The 20,437-nt window shown below is 40.6% G+C and overlaps 1 protein-coding gene across 1 annotated transcript in view; it reads left to right on the top strand.

The window, feature by feature from the left end:
- The window catches only part of dock4b (dedicator of cytokinesis 4b), a 126,747-nt gene that overhangs the window by 79,951 nt on the left and 26,359 nt on the right, over window positions 1–20,437 (top strand). Inside the window, exons 23-39 of the mRNA XM_080518054.1 lie at window positions 1,929–2,121; window positions 2,640–2,776; window positions 4,849–4,983; window positions 5,860–5,958; window positions 7,496–7,590; window positions 8,260–8,335; window positions 8,887–8,987; window positions 9,601–9,659; window positions 10,377–10,525; window positions 11,243–11,328; window positions 13,866–13,961; window positions 14,062–14,122; window positions 15,313–15,406; window positions 15,666–15,814; window positions 17,573–17,659; window positions 17,792–17,896; window positions 18,137–18,278. Coding sequence (XP_080374180.1) covers window positions 1,929–2,121; window positions 2,640–2,776; window positions 4,849–4,983; window positions 5,860–5,958; window positions 7,496–7,590; window positions 8,260–8,335; window positions 8,887–8,987; window positions 9,601–9,659; window positions 10,377–10,525; window positions 11,243–11,328; window positions 13,866–13,961; window positions 14,062–14,122; window positions 15,313–15,406; window positions 15,666–15,814; window positions 17,573–17,659; window positions 17,792–17,896; window positions 18,137–18,278 — 1,864 coding nt within the window. The remainder of the gene's footprint in view (window positions 1–1,928; window positions 2,122–2,639; window positions 2,777–4,848; window positions 4,984–5,859; window positions 5,959–7,495; window positions 7,591–8,259; window positions 8,336–8,886; window positions 8,988–9,600; window positions 9,660–10,376; window positions 10,526–11,242; window positions 11,329–13,865; window positions 13,962–14,061; window positions 14,123–15,312; window positions 15,407–15,665; window positions 15,815–17,572; window positions 17,660–17,791; window positions 17,897–18,136; window positions 18,279–20,437) is intronic.

Here is a 20,437-nt window from a genome sequence, read left to right as displayed (position 1 = left end):
TGTTAAAACGTTGAGCAAAGAACTACTCTGGAAGCGTCTGCCAATGTATAAAGCTGTGGTTGTTGACGCTTGTGCACCGCAACATGCCTTCTTCCTCCAGCACTCTTCTTAATACAGTTGTGATAGGTGGAAAAATTGGCTGTAATTGAATTTCACGCTGCCAGAGGGTGTGGAGGCAGAGGAGGAATTTCTGTGGCAGCTTTTCATTTATTTATTTATTTTTTCGGTGGGAGGTCCGCACAGCGGGGCGCCCGCCTTCACAGATTTCCAAAAGGACCAAGCTAAATGAGCTAAAGACACCAAAGATAATTCTTATTACACACCAGGATGCAGAAGCTTGTGTGTAGTTGTGCATTTGTACAGCGTCGTTGAAAACAACCTGTATTTTTGCCGAGTGTGTGGGGATTTGTGTTTCTGTGTGTACCATGTTTGATGTTTCTCTCTTTGAATGATGATCCCAACCTTTACGATTTCATTATTTTCTCACCATACACACACACGCACACACACACACGCACACGTACATATAAGGGCCCTCAGCCATTTTTTTCCATTTCAACAATTTATAAAATTTGTCACAGTTCACTGTGAGCAAAGGCAGGATACACTCTGAACCGGTCAATCACACGACAAACGCAGCTACAACAACATTCATATTCAGACTCACGGGCAATTTACAGTTACCAACTCACCTGAAATGCATCTTTTTCGACTGTGGGAGGAAACCGGAATACCGAGAGAAAACCCACACAGATCCAGAGTCTAATTGTTTATCTTCTCGTACGAACCTCTTCATCACTACACTACTCTATTTATTCATCAGATTATCTTTTCACGGCGCATTTGAACGTCAATCACTCCATTTGTGTCTTGCCTGCACAGTTTACACCTCAGTTTCATCCCTCCACTGACAGACGATCAGGATTAATCTCTTTTCACAACATAACGAGACAATAGCTGCAAGACGGGTCAGGCTAACCATAATCCTACTTTATCTGTCACACGTGAAGCTAAAGCAGGATATTATCAGCAGGATGTGTGAAGTTCACTTCAATTAGTAAGGATTCGCCAATAGGTGGGATTTGCCTTGAGGAAAAGGTGGCTCTTCTCAATAATGATAGGACATTTCAAGTGTTATTATGTTAATAAAAGAAATAAAGGACAGATAAAGAAAATTTAATCATTTTATACATTATTTTATAATGTGAATTTCTTCTAACTATGCAGATGCATATCATTTTAAAGTACTGCATATGCCCACTGAGTCCTTCTACGCAACACTGTCAATGTTAAAAACCCTGAAAATTATTGAATCCTAAGCAGATTTATTAATTTTGACCCTCCTGTCCCACGTTGCTCCATTTAAAGATGTCAGTTCTCAAAATAGCAAATTTTTTTTAACACTTCCCAAGAAATACTTCTGTTTTCTGGCTATTCTCAGTCGTTCCCCGGAAAATAGTAACAATAGCAACACGGAGGCAAACACACAGAGGGACACTGCTTTAGTTTTCAGCTGTCGTCAAGTAAGAGTGACTTGACAGGGAGAAAAATCCTCTGACAGCGAGCCGCAAACAAGTGATGGACAGCAATCCCGCCAGACCTCCACCATAATCCACATAATCCCCGCCTGCCAGAGAACGAACCACATCCAGTCCATTGTTCACTTTTGTTTTCTCAAGAAAACATCTCTCATAGAGTTTGAATATAGAGTGTTGTGTTTTTCTATCTTATACAATATGACAGAATTATTGCATCTGTCATTTACCAGGCTTTCATAGAGGAGCTCCACTGCGCCACGAGAATACCCTGTTTACAATAAAACACATTCATGCATATTCATGTCCTCTTCTTCTAAACTCGCTGCTCGGTTTTTCTTCTTCTTGACGCTAATGGATTGTGTCTGTTTGATTTGTGCGCTCTCCTCCCAGGCGGTGTTCCTGCGAACGTTCCCCGCAATTTACGGCGAGCTGCTGAAGATCTTCACGATCCGCGAGGTGGCCGGCTTCGTCAGGGAGACGCTGGGCAGCCTTCCCGCCACGCTCCATGCAGACTGCCCTCTGGAGGCTGTCAAACTGCAGTGCATTGCCAAGACTGTGGAGAGCCAGCTTTACATTAACCCGGGTAAAGGCTCGCTCGCACCGAGGTGTGCGAGTAATTACTTGCTTGTAAACACAGTGAAACAGCCAGTGCAGGAGGATTAGTGAGCCGGCGGTGCAAATACAAGGGAAGAGTGTGAGACGCACATGGTTCAAACACGATTTATGCAGTTGATACATAAGATAATCATTACCTCTCTGCTGTTATTGCTTCATGTCACACTGTTTGAATATGATTTAGCCATTGGGAGAACACACCTTGGCTAATTGCGACTCCACAGTGAACCTCGCTTCACGTCATTAAATTGTTCTTAATAGATGAAGCGAATTACGGGGACAGTGTTTCATTTTCAGACTGCTCCCGAAGGCAACACGGAGCAAAAACATCCCTCACCCAAATCACATTATTGCTGCACAAATAGCACATTACATACCATAATGACACTTAAAATTGCATTATGGGTGTAGAAAAAAAATGAAGGAAAATCAATTCTTCTGTGTTTATTTAACATTGTTTTTGTATTGTTCTTGTGCGTGTTGCAGACTCCCGATGCATCCTGCTCCCCGTGGTGCTCCGAGTCCTCCAGGCCCACATGCAGGAGCAGAGAGACCTGGTCATGTGCGCACGTATCCTCACCAGCATGCTGTCGCTCCTCAAGAAGGAGGAGAATGGCACCGCGGTGGGTATTACGGAGATCCCGGAAGCAAATCATATCTCAGCCACACCAATCGTCATTTCCGAATCGAGTGGTTAACATTTTTGACAGGAAGCCGATAAGGTCACATCATTGTTGAATAAATGTGTTACGTTTGAATATTTAATTATTTTGTCAATCTCAAACTAATCCATCATTTCCACCATAATGTTGGTCCTCAGGTGCTCAGTGACCTTTTGGGTCTCTTTCGAGCTTCAGCTCAAGTGGAAATTGTAAAGGTAGTAGCAACCAGTAATAATAATAGAAACCCGAAAGAATTTGTATTTTATTGCAAGAAAGTCAATGACAATAACGTTACAACATAGTGAATGACAACCATAACTCAATATCTTAATACTTAAACAGTAGTACATGAGAACTATGACTGTTTTACCTGAAAAATAAGTCTGTGGGTGGAAACAGCAGGAGATCGTCGCACAGCAGCGTCACAGCCAGTATGTGGCAATAGTAGATTGCTTTGTTATGTGTATATGGTCAATTAGTCTTGGTAATAGGGACATTGGCAGCTGTGCAGTTCAGTAATGAGACCCATCAATTTAACAGTGGCCATTGTTGAAGTGACTGTCACTTCGAGTGTGTGTGTGGGCACTTGTGTGTGTGTTTTACCTTCATTGTGAGGACATAAATCTGTCAGCACACTCGTATTGCACATCATTGAATGTATATTGGGGCAATCAACCTCCCATGATGTAAATGAACAGATTTCAAGGTGAATACATGTTTCCAGTTGAGACAAACGTTAGAGTTCAGTTGAAGTTAAAGTGAAAGAAATTGAATGGAAGTCAATGTAAAGTCCCCTGAAGTGATGGAAATACTAGTATGTGTGTCTCTCATGGCCTCCAGTGTTTGTTGCCAGAGGGGCAGCTCGTGGTAAAGACACACACACACACACACACACACACAGACTGGCACTGTATCTAAAGGGAAGTGACAGCAGTGGCAGCCAATGTGCCAGTGAGGCTCCTTCTCATTATCACTCTTTCCAAGACCTGTCTGTCTTGTCAGGGGTAGAGACTGGACACACACACACACACACACACACACACACACACACACACACACACACACACACACACACACACACACACACACACACACACACACACACACACACACACACACACACACACACACACACACACACAGACTCCACACATTAACACAGACCTCGGTTTATCCGCCACCCTCTTCGAGTTGCTTTTAATCTGTCTTAAGCCGTCTCTTCCTCCTTTGTGTTTCACCCCCTTTCATTCTTTCCCTATTCTCCTCTTTATTCGAGAACCTTTCTAAGTTTTGAAATGTTCTGCATCACCCGGAAACTTTCGGTTCTTCCTCTCACTTTCTCAAGTTTCATTAAAACAGTCATTGAAAAAAACAACAATTACACAGTAACAAGCAGAAACATAAGGCTGCATTAGCTTGGTGGTTTGTCGGGCCAGATTTGAGTCTCCTGTGGTCTGGCTTCAGCCCACAGGAGACTCAAATCTGGCCCGACAAACCACCAAGCTAATGGTAGAAAAACCCCCCAAAAAACCAAACAAGCATGTTTTATTGACAAGTTTTGTAAGAGTAGTAGACACAACACAACACTGTGACTCGAGCTGAGATATCAGTGATGCTACCATGAAAGATAGTCATCTTGTTGCAAGCAAACTGGCGTGTTTCTTTTCAGCACATCGTTACATCTTTGTCAGCGAATCATATCATCTGGATTGATTTTCTCTGTTTTGACCACAAGTGTTAAGAGCTGAACTTGCATTCAGAAAAGATTTGTGTCAAAATTGTACTTGATTTTGTGGTCAAAACACACATAGTGTTAATTCAAAGCCTATTCTCAGGCACTTCTGCATTATATGAAACTTTATTCACAGATTATTTAACATTCAAATTGCAAACGTGGGTTTGCACAAATTCACATGCAGTTGAGGATTTAGTTTCCAGACTATAAGAATGATGCCTTGAATGTGAATAACTCTCTGAAAAGCAAACGTGTCATGTGAAATTTATTTTGGAGTGGGTGTTTCCCTGTCATGCAGGAGCCGGTGGTGTCTGAGGAAGTGGAGCTGATTGTGGAGAGCCTGCTGGGAGTTCTGATGAGGACCATCCTGGAAATTAGCAACAGGCCCCAGCCTGCCGGAACAGCCATGCGACTACAGTTCCAGGATGTCACAGTATGTGTCTTTTCCTGGAAAAGTACATGCCTGTATGCTCACGAGCGTGCACATGCCCACTACTTTAATTTGTTCTGGGACCAACAAAATGAGCAAGAGTAATTAGAGGCTTGAAATTGTGCTGCTGCTTTGGTGATTTAATTTTCACTTACGTTATTAATACTAATGCCAATAATTAAGGTTTTACAACGGGACACAGTGTGAGCGGGTTGTGGTGAGGTGGACATTAATGAAACCATCATCATCACTCTAGGAACTGAAAGAGGGTTTTTGCGAATAATCAAGTCCTGCTATCGTGAGAATATGTTGCTATTAATTTAACTATTTAAAAAAATAATCAGTATGCAATGTTTTCATTTTATTTGAGGTCAATGTGCTCAAATGATGAGCAGAATGAGATAAAATGGTCCTAATATCATCAAAAAGACATTTTTTGCCACCTAATGAGTAACAGAGTTAACTTACATTTTACATGGTGTTCTTTTAAAGTGCTATAAAATTGGTCTTAGTTCTTGTGTTTTTGACCTCACAAAGGGACACAGTGGGAACATTCGTATAATTTATTTATGTAAAACGTGTTTGTCAGAGTTTTATCCCAGAGGAACATTGTTTTCCACTAATAAACAAGACTGTGGCGACCTACAATAAACACAACTGTCTTTTGTGTAATGGCCCTAACTGCCACTCTTCTTCGCAGTCCATATATTAGTGAGGGGAATTCATGCACTTTAAATTGATGACACGCACTTTCAACTGACGCAAATAACAAATGAATTATTTAGTATTTTTTCCTGACAAGATCTTCCTGTCTTGTTGCTTTGAGTTATAGTGACACTCACAAAGTTTTCTCTTTCTCGCTATCTGTTGACCTGTCAGGGGGAGTTTGTGGCCTGTTTGTTGGCGCTCCTGCGACAGATGAGTGACAGACACTACCAGCAGCTGCTGCAGGCGTTCAACAGCAAAGACGACCTGAGGGTAAGCGCGACACATTTCTCGTTTTCATCTCGTTTCTGTTGCCTCCGTTATTGCTTTGTCCCCGGCAGTGCTTCTCTAAACTCTCTACCCTCGTTTGTGCGTGACTTTGTGGCACAAAAAAAAAACTAAAATTAATAGTTGTGTATTTGTTTTCCTCAAACATTGCTGAACTTAAAAAAGGTAAACTTGAAAAATAAAGACTCATCAGGAAACGGACGTGGATTAGTGAATTTGAGTCAATACAGTTTCATGGGCAGAATCATTCATTTTAATCGTTATACAGTCAGATCAATGACACATACAGGGGCGTTTATGAAGTCACAAGCTGACTTCGTTAGGAAGTGGCTAAATATCAGTTACTGAATAACTACTACAACTCTTGGTAGCAGTTGCCGAATGAGGATGTTTCGTATAAAACATGAACGGATCACAGGAACTGCTACAGTAAGATTGAGCTGTTTAGAAATAGAAATAAAGCTATTTATGAAGCCAAGTTGTGGTGGTTTGGACTCAATGCAACTTCTATTTGATTGGCTTATGTCTTATGACGACATTATTTAGAAATCTGGGACGCATCATTTCATGTCAGTTTTAGAATATTTTCTGTAAATCTTTCTGAATCCAAATGTGCAATTCTGCTCAACTACAACAATCTAATCGATAATAAAAGTTGCATCAAATGAAGATTTGTAGTGGAGAGAATGGTGATTGAGTAAAGATTTAGACGGCAGCCAGGATTGTGTGTTTCAGAACCATGGACAGAGACGGAGGAAATCCTTCAGGATGGTGTGCTTGTGTTACGTTATAGTATCATTTCTTTTCTGTGTTTCACTTAAAGTGTTACGAGTCACTAACAAATCTGCATCGCTGCTTTTTCTTGTTCACATTTTTTGCTGCTCTGTTGAATTATTTGGACTCTGCATATTATCAAAAAAAAATGCCAGTTTGTAAGGAAAAAAAAACAAAGACAAATGCATGGGTTTCTCTTGCATATTAAATGTCATCAAAGTGAAATATTTGCTACACATGATTTCATTGAAAGTGGCAATCTCAATATATATATATATGTATATATATATAAGTGAAGCAAGCCTCACATACAACATTGAGGGTTTTTTTTTTAGACCAGGGAATTACACCAGAGAGTGCAGTTGATGGTATTTATTTCTGTATCCAGTGCAAGGGCTGACAAACTTTCAGAGGCTATATATAACCTGGATTGATCTCAATGAGGCTAAACCAGTAATGTCGGTGCATCATAAACCCCAAATCTGAATCATTTCAATGTTGCAATGAGTACAAAGTTTCACGTTTAATACACCTTTGAAATCAGATGAAGTTGGGCAGTTTTAGCCCGTAAGCTGCATTTAATAGACTTTCTACACATTGTACTATGAGCAACATGATATTTTGTATTTCATATGATAAACCCATGTGGTCAGCAGGATTGGAAATGAGAAAGAAGATGTATAGATGGAGAGAGTATGACTAAACTGCTGCTGGAATTCCACTGACAAGCTCTGTGTTTGCATTGCAGGACTATATTCTTCACATCTTCACAGTCTTCAGAATCCTTATCCGCCCAGAGATGTTTCCTAAAGACTGGACCGTAATGCGATTGGTCACAAACAAGTAAGACGACACACATTTTCACACAAAATGGATAGAAACACCATGGAAAAGGCAGGAACTTAAGCAGGGAGATATTTATATACACACTTTTGATTGTAGGCATTAGATATTAGGTGTCTCACACTTATCAATGTAAACATCAATTGGACAGTTATCATTGTAGAGCCCTGTCCTCATAACAACATAAAGGGGAAAAAAAACCCCAAAACATCTATAATGTTTCTGTGTTTCAGTCGATGGTGTGATTATGATATAAAGTGCTCATTAAAAAAAAATCAATGAATCCAAGGTTAATGTAATGTTTCACTTTGAAAACAAACAAATGTGACACATAAAAGTCAGTGAAGCACTTTTATTCACTTGGTCATGAAGGTCTGTTTGTTCAAAGTGGAATAAACAAACCTGGATTCTTATCACATATTTCTGTTTTATTAGCATTTATGTCAGAAAAATTGAAAAAGGCAGAGCCACTTTGGTCTATTTATGTTGTCCCTTAGCATTCATATCTGTCCTTTCGCTCCATTGGTGCCAATGCATGCATTATTTCATACCACTCTTCAAAACTCTTCAAATACAATGCGAATGGTTCACGAGGAGACATTTACCTTCAGTATGACACAGTAACCTCCCCGTGCTTCGCTGCGTTCTGTCTGTCTCTTGTTCTTTCAGTGTCATCATCACAACCGTCCTTTACCTCTCCGATGCTCTGAGGAAAAACTTCCTCAATGACAAGTTCGACTACAAGGTAGGAGGAGCGCGCTGGGCCTGTTTGTGTGATCAAAGTAAACACGACTGCAGAACTTTCGAGCTCTTTCTTATTCAGAGCTGCTACAGTTTGAAAAGTCCTCCACTGAAACATGAGCAGATAAGCTCTAACATTGAAAGTTATCAATTAATTGGGATTTGGCAAAACTGTGACAGTGCTTTGTGCTTGAGCTAATATTGTTGATTGGAATCTTGATAAAGACCGTGAAATTAACTGGAGCTCAAAAGCAATAACAGAGGGAGCCTTTTAAAAAAAACATAAAAAAGACACAGAAGAAGCTGTAAAAACAACTACATCTGAAGTACCGGTAATTGAATTAAGGCTTTTCTTATTACTCGCACAAACAAAACCAGCATTTCAAGTTATTTAGATAAATAGTCTATAAAAACTATCATAAAAATATCATAGAAACGATGGTTTTCAAATATGTCCTTTCCTTTCTGAGTTTCTGAAAACTGGAGTTTGAGAGGGATCTTTTTTGGTTTCTCATATTGAAGAGTTTCCATTTCTCTCCTGCTGCCGTTCTCCAGGTGTGGGACTCGTATTTTTATCTGTCGGTAATATTTATCAACCAGCCCTGTCTTCAGCTGGAGTCCTTTTCACCTTCCAAGAGGAAGAAGATCCTGGAAAAGTGAGTGCTGCTTTTACACACACACACACACACACACACACACACACACACACACACACACACACACACACACACACACACACACACACACACACACACACACACACACACACACACACACTGATTTATTTGTGGTCTTAATAATGCATTTGTTTGGACAAAGCTTTTGAAAATACTCACTTTACATAGTCGACTTATAAAATCAGTGCACATTAAAATGGTGGAAAATCATAAAAACAAGTCATAAAAATAGACTTGTGCTATGCAATAGAAGTAGTTCTGGACGGGTGAGTCTTATTACGTAAAATATTACTGAAGTGGCTTTGAAATTGGTGGAAATGGTAAAAAGAAATGCTTCAGCTTCTCCCAAAGATTTTCAGCTAAAATAATTATTTCAACCCTTGACCCCACCTATAGTCTGACTTTCAGTCAAGTCATTTTTATACTTAAATCGACTTTTATTTCTTGAGTAACTCTACAATCAGGATTAGATTCCAACCAGTGCACGATGAACACTCACAAAGTGCACACCCACTACTTACCATGCACTGCAGTGTCTCTCAGTACTTGCCTGCAGCAAACATACATTTTTAACTCGTATTTTGTCATGCAGGTATGGAGACATGAGGGTGATGATGGGCTGTGAGATTTTCAGCATGTGGCAGAATTTAGGTAAGTTGATATTTTAAAAAAAAAAGGAAAAGAAAGGGTTCATTGTTACATATTTGACATGTACTGTTCAAATCCTGAATATGGATTTAAACTCCTGGTAGAGAATACTCACGTCTGAATGACTGCCTTGACTTTGTTTTTTCACAATAGATATTGCCTCCAACATTATTTATTTAGCATATTTATTGCGTTTCTGAAACACAAGTACAGCTCTGCAAGCCTCTGTGGTGTTTTAACTTCAGCAAACGTGAAGGCAAATAAACTCTGTACCTGGGCTAATGGAATCTAAAAAAAAAAAAAACTCGGCCAGTTTTCTTTATATCGAAGACCAGTTGTTTCCATGGCAACAAGCTCAATGCCTTTGTTCGGATTTATGTGGATGTTTTTGTTCTTGTCTGAATCTGTGCAACTGTGTGTTTATTGATCATTATTTGTGCTGTTTTTATGTTTGTTTTGGACAATATGATGTGTACTTTGAATTAGCTTTATTCTCAATAGTTGTACTTAATTCTAAGTACTTGATTACTTGATTTTCAAACAAAAAAAGTCTACATTTGCACTGCACTTGCACTAAATGATAGAAAAGAATGCAGTGCACTATATCTAAGGCAGCAGGTTTCTTTGTGAGCGAAGTTTCTGAAAGTTGTGACATGGAGAGTGTTACGAAGGATGAAGTGAAAGCTCATATTTTGTGTTGACCTCCCATCTTCTCTTCAGGGGAACACAAGTTGAACTTCATCCCAGCAATGATTGGGCCGTTCCTGGAGGTGACACTGGTGCCTCAGCCTGATCTCAGAAATGTCATGATCCCCATCTTCCACGACATGATGGACTGGGAGCAGAGACGAAGTGGCAATTTCAAGCAGGTTTGAAATCCACTTTCCTAAAATTGATACGCAGCCATGACTTTTAATGTAGGTCACTGGAAGCTACATTCCCATCTTTGCTCGATCAGTCGCTGCCAATACATGTATTGATGGATAATCTCTGTGTCCATCCCGTAAGTAACCTCTGTATTCTGGATAAGAGCTCATTCAAACTTATGGCAAAGTTTGATCAGAAACTGTTAACAAGATATGAGGTTTGTTTCCGCTTCTAGAATGTTGCTCCCTTTTGTTCCCTTCATAACATGACCTCCAATGTAAAAATCCAGTTTCACACAATATGACTGTAATACATGTAGTACACATGCTTTGTGGTCATAGCACACAAACAACAAAAATATTGAAATAAGACGTTGAAGTGTTGCGATGAAGTTTATTGTAAAAATGGCATCTATTACAAAACAATGTTTTAACATTATATTTTGACTTAATTATTGAATTGTTTTCCAATAAGAGTTTTCCATCTGCCTCCTAATGAGGTGGTCCTTTTTTTTTACAGGACTAAAAATGTATCGTTTAAAATGCATGTCACTTCTTTAGTCTCTTGATAAGAACTCTTTTCACGGAAACACTTTTCATGTTCAGACATAACAGCTTGTGACACACGGTGCTCTTCCACCTGTACTCTTCCTCATTTTGTCAAACTGGCAGCTTTGTTGAGGTTAAATGTCTTTTTCTCTCTCTCTCTTTTTCTCACAGGTGGAGGCGAAGCTGATTGACAAGCTGGACAGCCTGATGTCCGAGGGCAAAGGAGACGAGACGTACAGGGAACTTTTCAACAGCATGTGAGTTTATGAAAGAAAACCAAAAATAACAGATGAGGCATTATTCGATGAAAATTTCCAGGAAGATCTTTTAAGTATAAAAATTCGAGCCTCATCAGAAGGTTTAAAACAAATAAATGAAAAAAGGCCAGAGCAGCCACCTCACAACAATGGCCTTTATGAGTTCATGTGGACAGAAGCCACTTTGTACAGAAGACGGATAATAAAACAGTATATTGACGCAAACAATGAGGCTTCATCAGGTCTGCTTACCTCGGTAAACGGTTGTTCAATCGGCGAGCATCCGCCTTATAAAATTAACGTTTAACCCTGAAAACCCACAGAGCAGGATTAATATCGTTATAGTTCAAAGAAGCCTCCTTTCGTCTCAATAAAAAAAAAAAAAAACCCTGTTAAATGGGTTAGCTTGCTTTCAGAGTGCGGCTAATAAGAAAAGTGGCTTTTTGAAATTGAAGGTTTCACCTTTCCTTTATAAATTCGCAACCTCGTCCATGAAAGCAGGCGGTGGGTTGTGCTGCGTTTGAAGTTGTTTATATCAAGGTGAATGATAAAATTCTAATGAGCGGTAAGTAATGTGTGTTTGATCACCTTCATCTTCACTCACACCTCCTGTGTGGCCAGTCTCCTTTGTCCATTCTGTCCTTGCGTTTCCACGTTTGTGCTCCTGCATGCTTAGTGTCTCGCACATGCTATTTATGTGTGTGTGTGTGCGCGCAAGTGTGTATGTGTGTTCTTCCCCTTCCTTTGTGAATTACACTCGCACATTTCAATGTCGACCTCCGCTGCAGTCAACTAATATTTGGACTTCCTTCATTTCAACTCAAATTAATTGTGGAAAGCAAATCCATATTTCTGATTCACATGCATAATGTGTGTCTCTTCTGCTGTCACACAGATGTAAATCTGTCTGATCTTTGATGAGGATTTTATCAATTTGCATCTGCTTAAAATGTGAATTGTCTTTCATAGTCAATCATACTCCTCCTCACTGTTGTAAATGTGAAACATGACACAATAGTTATGCTGCTGCATAGTATAAAAGCTTTATATTTCAGCCCCTGCAGAAGATCACAATTTTGTGTATTGAAGACAAGATTAATACAACTTTCATATATTATTCAAGGTCTTTCAAGAAATTCCTAATGCTTACAGTTTAATTTTTTTCGACAGACATGCATCGTTATTTTGAATTAAAGATTTAATTTCCTGATGCTAAATACTGAAGACCACACCTCACAGATTCCGAGATATTTCGGCAAAATTTGCTTCATGAGAGAAGCCTCGAACAAGAAACAGATCACCATCATAGAAGCTCTGTTGATTAAATTCATACTTTACTTAAATAGCTGGAGTTAGAACATGGCCATCTCGTGGCAGCGTTATAAAGAATCCAAGTTTCTTAAGATCAAGAATGATGAGTTTGTGCAGCTTTTTGTTTCACCAGTTGGGTTTTTAGAGGTTCAAGGGCAACTAACATAGCAACATGTCTCTGCTACATGTTGAATTTGCACATTGATTATTAAGATAATTACTTTATTTTTGCAACCATCACTCAAATCTTTTCTGCAACATTATAAAACCATGTGTTTTGTTTTTTTTTGCAAATTTATACTAAACTGAGTGTGTATTCTGCATCAGTCAGCCTTTGCAGTTTGCACCACACACCTGACTACTTTTTATTCAGGGTGCCTTTCGTGCTCAAGGTCACGACTAAACCTGATGCGCCACTGACTAAATATTAAAAAGAAGTTTAATATCTCGACAGCCACCAAAACATTCTGTGACATCTTGGAGGAACTGACATTTAAACCAGATCTGTATTCTGTACTGCAAGTAAATGCATTAGTATTAGATAAGGAAGATGTTAAGTTTATGCTGCTTTGTCTTGTTTTACACTGTAATAATTTCATTCTGATCTAGCTTTTTTTTTAACGGGTTTTCCTCTTTCTAACTCCACTAACCCCTAAACTAAAACCTGTGTGAGTGTGTGTGTACGTGTGTGTGTGTGCTGATATTAATCATATTAATATTAATTTATTCCGCCTATGCTTCCCGCCTGGAGTAGAATTCCTCTGTTTGGTCCGTACCCTAGGTAAGACGCTCTCCTTTGTTCTCTGTGTCGTCTGTGTGAGGGAGGGAAGGTGGTGGTGGTGGGGCGGCGGATCGGGGTGTCGTGATTTCAGCCCAAAAAGAAAGAACGGCTGCAGTATTGTGGCGATCATGTGTTTGTCTTCTTTATCATCTCGCTGATATTGCCGATCAATTCGAAAAGTCTATTAAGGTGGCAAACACCAAATCAGTTAAGGTGTTTGTGTCTGCCACCTCTGTGTTTTACTTGTACTCCCGCAGGCAGGCCAACAAGCATAGGTGACACTGGTGTGACTGAGATTGATTTCCTCTTTGCTTCGCTTCCTTTTCCTTTCTCAGTAATTTCCTCCATCACCGTTGCTTTCCCCATCTTCTCTCTCTTAGCCCCTTGTCTCCTCTGGTCTTTACAGCCCTCCGTCTTGTTCTGTCTTTCTTTATTTGTCCTTCAGCCTGCTGAAGAAGATTGAGAGAGAGACCTGGAGGGAGAGCGGGATCTCTCTGATCGCGACCGTCACCCGCCTAATGGAGAGGCTGCTGGACTACAGGTGAGCGCCGACGCGCACACGCGTGCGCTCGCGATCGTCGTCGCAGCAGCGTTCTCATCCGTGTGGGTCACGTGTGTGATTTCTGCTCGTGTCGTCGCAGGGATTGCATGAAGCTGGGAGAGGTGGACGGTAAAAAGATTGGATGCACTGTCAGTTTGCTGGTGAGTGGCAAGAAACACCTTTTCACTTCCTCATGTGAATTTTGAGATTGAAAAATATTCTCTTTCATAAAGTCTGGCCAAATCAGTCTCAAATTTTACCATCTAATTCAGACCAGATTATTTATAAGTGATAGGAGATGTGTCATAAAAATAGCAAAGTAGAGCTCATAAACAATTCTTTATTGGAAATGATAGTCAGCTTTAGCCTGTTTCATTGAGGTAAGAAGAGAAACAGTGCAAATATACGCAATCATTTCATCAATCTTTATTAGCGCAGCATTAAATGCACCACAACATTCTTCATAAATCAATGACAAATGCATTAGAAGAAAAACTATTTACACACGTGCGTATCTATTGATTGCTCATGCGTATTCACACAGACAAAACCTCCACCTACTCACATGCAAACATCCCTGGGGGAAAAAGAAAGAAACTAATTGAATTGTTACTATAATGAGCCAATAAAAGTTAGTCAAATGGTGAACAATGTACACACGAATAACAACCAATCGAAATGATGAAGGGAAAATTTAAAATATTTATTACTTCTATGGGAGAAAAATATACTGAAATTGCATGAATGAAGGCGAATGAGAATGAGTAAGAATGAGCTAAAATAATACTGAAATATTCATAAAAGAAGATAGCAGAATGTATATTTGATGAAAACTCAGTCTCTAAGTTTTAAGTAAAATACCTAATCGCTTGTAAAGCAGTGTTTTCTGTTCTTTTGGGTTCATCCTGGTATTCAGCTTTCCTTCCCACAATTCAAACACATGCATCTGAGTTGGCGGCTTTAAAATGTGCCCGTCAGTGTGAGCATGATTGGCTGTCCCTCGAAAGTTGGTGGTTTGCTAGACATGCGACATGACCTCAGAGCAAATATAGAACATATGTGGATGGATTGCAAATAAACGACAATCTTACTGGATGTCGCTGTGCAATTTTTGGAAGGTGCTATAATTTTCCCTCTGTGGTTTGTGCCATGTAATCATACATTTTTCTGTGAGAGGATTTATTTATGTAACCGCAGCCATCTGTGAGAGCACCTGCCCGCGTAGGCAGACGGATCAAAAGTCTCGGCAAAACCGCCATCCAAAAACACATCGGTGCCCCTTTGCTGTGAAACAGTCTGTCACTTTAAAACGCTGTACTGTACGTCTCTAATCTTGTGTTCATCCTGCCAGAACTTCTACAAAACGGAGCTGAACAAAGAGGAGATGTACATCCGCTACATTCACAAGCTGTACGACCTGCACTTGAAAGCACAAAACTACACAGGTATGACAAAGAGCCCCTCGCTTTCAGGACGGCCTGTATTGTGGGAGACGCATTGTCGTGTTTTTGTCCGTATTGGTGTGTAATGCAATGAAAAGCATCAGTGAGTCATATTTTTGGAGTTTTCCAAGAGACTGATTCTTTCCTGGTTTCCGTGAAATCCTCCTTACTGCTGCTTTCAGCTTATCAGTGTGTGTGTGTGTGTGTGTGTGTGTGTGTGTGTGTGTGTGTGTGTGTGTGTGTGTGTGTGTGTATGTCACAGAGGCTTCGTACACCCTGCTGCTGTATGATGAGCTGTTGGAATGGTCCGACAGGCCCCTCAGAGAGTTCCTCAACTACCCCATGCAGAGCGAGTGGCAAAGGAAAGAGTACTTACATCTCACCATTGTCCAGAACTTCGACAGGGGGAAGGTGAGCCGGAGCACATTTGCACATTTGTGGAGTTGAAATAATCAAATCAAAGCCTTTTTTTTTTTTTCTTTTTGATGACAACAACGGAGAGAAAGTGGTCACATGAGGCCTGATGCCAGCAGGACAAATGGCTTCTTAGCACTGCGAAAAGCCAATAGATGTACCCTGGCAGCGTGAAGCAACAGCATGCTCATTTTTATTGAGAGCACTTTTTTTTTTTTGCCAAGCTGACTCTCAGCAGCATGTCAGAAACTCATGCATATTCCAAAATAGAAAAATAAAAATTATAATACAAAATTCAGAGAGACCCATTTAATGTACATTTAAAGCTGTGTGAATCGGGGTATTGCAGGTGTGGACAGTTTAGTAGAACATTAACACACTAGTTTCCTACCGACGTGACGTCATTGGCCTATAATGAAATCCATTTCCAGAAGGAGGCTGTTAATTTCTTCCTGTCATGAACTGTGACGGCGGCTCGAGGCGTCAACACCTCCTCGGTTTAATCAGACGAATTGCCGGCGGCTGTAATTAAAGTGCATTGTCCCACAATATTCTTGCACCAGAAGCGTGGCGGAAGATGACGACGGCAGGATTGGCGATTGAAGCGTGACCTGCAGGAAACGTGCTGATTTTAGCAAAACAAAAAAAAATCACCTGCATTTTGTAGAGCATTAGCAATCCAATTAAACACTTATCTGAAGATCGCACCATGTAAACACTATAGTCTGATTAGATTAGTCCTATCTGATATATGTTGCACTCAGATCGGAGCAGGGGCGGAGCTTTATGTGCATTGATGCAGGTAGACCACGTTTGCATGTTACAATACTTTTAAATTGTTAAAAAGTGTAGGTTGTTTACCTAAAATCCCTTAGAAGCTAACAGCGTTTGGAGGCAGAGATGTCGCTGTTGCAGTGCAAAGCATCATGGGACTGATGCACTGACTGCATCAGATATTATACTTGGTGCATCAATCTGATCATTTTCTTCAGTGTTCATATAAAAAGGACGATCAAATGATAAAAGGGTCTCTCGGTCTGAATAATCAACTGAGATTGACAAAGATGTGACCCTGGAAATGCAGCTGGTGAGGCTGGCGGCTCGAACGAAGCGTTACTGATTCACAAACGCGGAGTCACTTGAGAAAACGCTTCCCAGTTTTGCGCTTTGGTTTTTGTTGCTCTTGAAGTGCTTTTGCACTCCCTTCCTCTCTCTTCTCTTCCAATTTGGATTTCTTTATCCTAACCGCATACGCTGTTGTGCTTCCCTCTCGAGGGAAAGTAAGCTTTATGGAAACCCGACAAAACTGCTCTCGCTTAAAGAAGAAAAGTAATGCTTTACTCATCCCCGATGAAATAACCACAGCTTCCACAGAATCGTTAAAAACCTCTCCCCTCGTTACTCATAGTCCAATTTTCCTTCACGTTCATGAGCTGTGCCATCTGCCAGGGCTCCCGCGCAGGGATTAGAAGGCAGCGGGAAAGGAAAGCTTTTCATTTAATTAGCAACATGGTTGGGTGCTGCATGTACCTGCATGAAGAAGGTTGCACTGGACTGATATTGCTGACTCCCCACTGCCCTCCAGTGGTGACAGTGTGGCACTGCCTGACCACCTCAGAGCAAGTGACTCACATTTGTCAAGGTTTTTTTTTGTTTGTTTGGTTTTTTTTTTCCGCCACTCCAACTCTATTGCTGCTTTTGACAGTGCACACAGTGAACATGATGACTGAGTGGGTGCTTTTTGTGTTTCTTCAGTGTTGGGAGAATGGCATCATCCTTTGCAGGGAGCTCGCTGACCAGTATGAGTCTTATTATGACTACAGGAACCTGAGCAAAATGAGGGTAAGATATTGGATGATCTCCTTTAGAGTAATTATTTATTAAATGTCCTGGCTTTGTTATGTAATTACATAAAAAAAACTAATGTCCTCCTTGAATCTGGTTTGCATGTTGCAATGTGCGTGACTTTCTCAGATGATGGAAGCCTCTCTCTACGACAAGATCATGGACCAGCAAAGACTAGAACCTGAATTCTTCAGAGTGGGTTTCTACGGAAAGAAGTTTCCTTTCTTTCTTCGGGTAAAGATGGCTTCCTATTCTATCTGTTATGAATACCCTCCCACCTGCAAGAATTAACTTTTCTTGCATAAGACTTCACCATTGTAAGGTGACATTCACGAGCTCTTATTCGCTGCCATTTAATGATGTAACAAGGTCCTGTCCTTGGAGGAGGATACAGACAGAGGCTGCAGTTGCGGCCGGCAACCACTAGATGTCAAGCTAACCTCACGCTGTCTTTTTGCCGCCTCCACCTTGCAGAATAAGGAGTTTGTGTGCCGTGGCCATGATTATGAGAGGCTGGAGGCTTTCCAGCAGCGGATGCTCAACGAGTTCCCCCACGCCATCGCCATGCAGCACGTCAACCAGCCGGACCAGACCATATACCAGGCAGATGCACAGTGTATCCTTGGCTGCGGAACCAGACGCATGCAAAATTCATTCGGGCCAACCCAGGCACGCTCGCGTCCATGCTGAGCGGACACAAGTCGAGTGTGTGGGAATGCATACAGTCTGACAGCAATGTATACATACATGTGTACACATACTGCAGACACACACACACACGTATTACACACACCATACCTCCGTGTTTGGCTTGCCATCGCTCTCCCGCCACCGTCAAAGGCCCTATTTAAAGATGTGCACACAAACACAGCATGCTGCGTATTGCAAGCAGGACAGAGGATGTCGTACAAGCTGCAATCAGACACACTGTGGTTGTGTGTGTGTGCAGAGACACACACACACACACACTGTGGTTGTGTGTGTGTGCAGAAACAGAAAGCCTAAAGATCACTTTGTCACTGAGGGACAACTGCCTTCCAGCATACAGTTTTTGCTGCTCTTAGGAACAAAATGCAACCTGGCTGAATGGAAAAAAACCCAACAGCTGCTACTTAAGCATTTTTAACACTTTTACTTTGACATGAGTAACTTAAATTCCCTGGAATGGAATATTAGTTAGACATGTTTTTCTTTTCTTTTTTTTTTTTAATGCTTAAAGAAATTATTTTTCTGAATATGACTTTTAGGACATTACATGTGGTTTTTTTTTTTCTTTTGTTATGAGAAGGGAACAGCAGCCGTGTTATCTTATCGTGTTGTGCTGGTGGCATGGCAACTGACGTGAGCACGCTATTTAGTTTTGCTACTGAAATCCTTCGTCAGTTGTCTAAGAAAAACTGTAGCACAATTAACACAACAATAACATTTTAAATGGAGATTTGCGTGTACCCAGGGCCGCCCCTGGCCAAGTGGGGGCCCTAAGCAGGATTTTATTTTGGGGGCCCCCTTCCAATAACATAATAATTATTATAATTATTATTATTACTATTATTGCTGTATTGACGTTTGGAAGCCATCTCTCTCTCTCTACTCTCTACCTGTAAACAACTGCCTGCTGGCTCATCTGACCGCTGATTGGTCAGATGGTGACGCTTCGCGCTTTCGTCTCTTTTTTTTCTCTCTCTCTCCTGCCTCGGGCTGACTTGGTGGCGGTGCTCTACGCACGCCTCTCGGCAAAATGCATGCGCATCCTTTGCGCATTTGCAGAGTATGATGATACTTTATTGATCCCGAGGGAAATTCAATTCACTTGCGCAAAATGGGGCCCCCCATGGATCGCGGGGCCCTACGCACAGCGCGTGTTCTGCGTGTAGGGAGAGGCGGGCCTGTGTGTACCTGCCATTCCATACCAACGAGTATCCCCTTTATTTTGTTTTTCCACCCGTTTTGACTTGCTGATTTTTCTGTTATTTGAAATGTTTGCAAAAACTGAAAAAATCATCAACAAAATGTCTTAGCACACTATTTGCAGAATTTTCCACACATTTTGAGGCCATTTTTGTGAATGTAGTCCCATTTCAACAAAAAAATTTTTTTCGTTGATTCTGTAATTTTCCGCAGGTTTTCATGAGATTTTTGTGTAAGTTCTTCCAACAATGCAGGGCTAGTTACGCACTGGAAATATTGCGGAAGAAAAGGGTGAAGAAAAAAAAATGAATGGGGCTCTGTACAATAGTATTAAGAATTGCCTCGCATTATATGCTTTATTGTGATAAGAAATCTGATTAACACAGGTAGATTTCTCAACTCTAATCATTGATGGACTTATTTAGTTATTTATTTATTATAAATATGCATGTATAAAAATAAAATGGGAGTGACAATCACAATGTGAGTGGATGACAAATGGCGACAAGCATGACGTGCAGCAGAGACTGTTAACGAAGAGTCACTTCGAGAGTGAAAATGAGACGATTATCATGTTAAATGACGTGAAAATACTCAACACATTCAATGCTAAGACTGTAGATGTTTTGCAACTCGCATTATGTTTGTGTCTTCCATCAATATAGATGAGCATAATCCAAGAAAGGACTGAAACATGACTCACAACGTCACTTCAAAAGGGTTAGCACTCTAGTATTGTATAGTTTCTCCTTTTTTGAGCAATATAAGTTACTGACACATATGGAACTAAATGACTCTTGTGCATCCCCGAACTCTCGTGTTATGCCACGAGTCGCATACTTTGCATTTGCAAGCCTGTACATGAAT

This window comes from Blennius ocellaris, assembly GCF_963422515.1.
Source record: "Blennius ocellaris genome assembly, chromosome: 22".
Lineage (NCBI taxonomy): Eukaryota > Metazoa > Chordata > Actinopteri > Blenniiformes > Blenniidae > Blennius > Blennius ocellaris.
The sequence above is the reverse complement of the archived record's forward strand: the minus strand, read 5'-3'. Positions and strand labels throughout refer to the sequence as shown.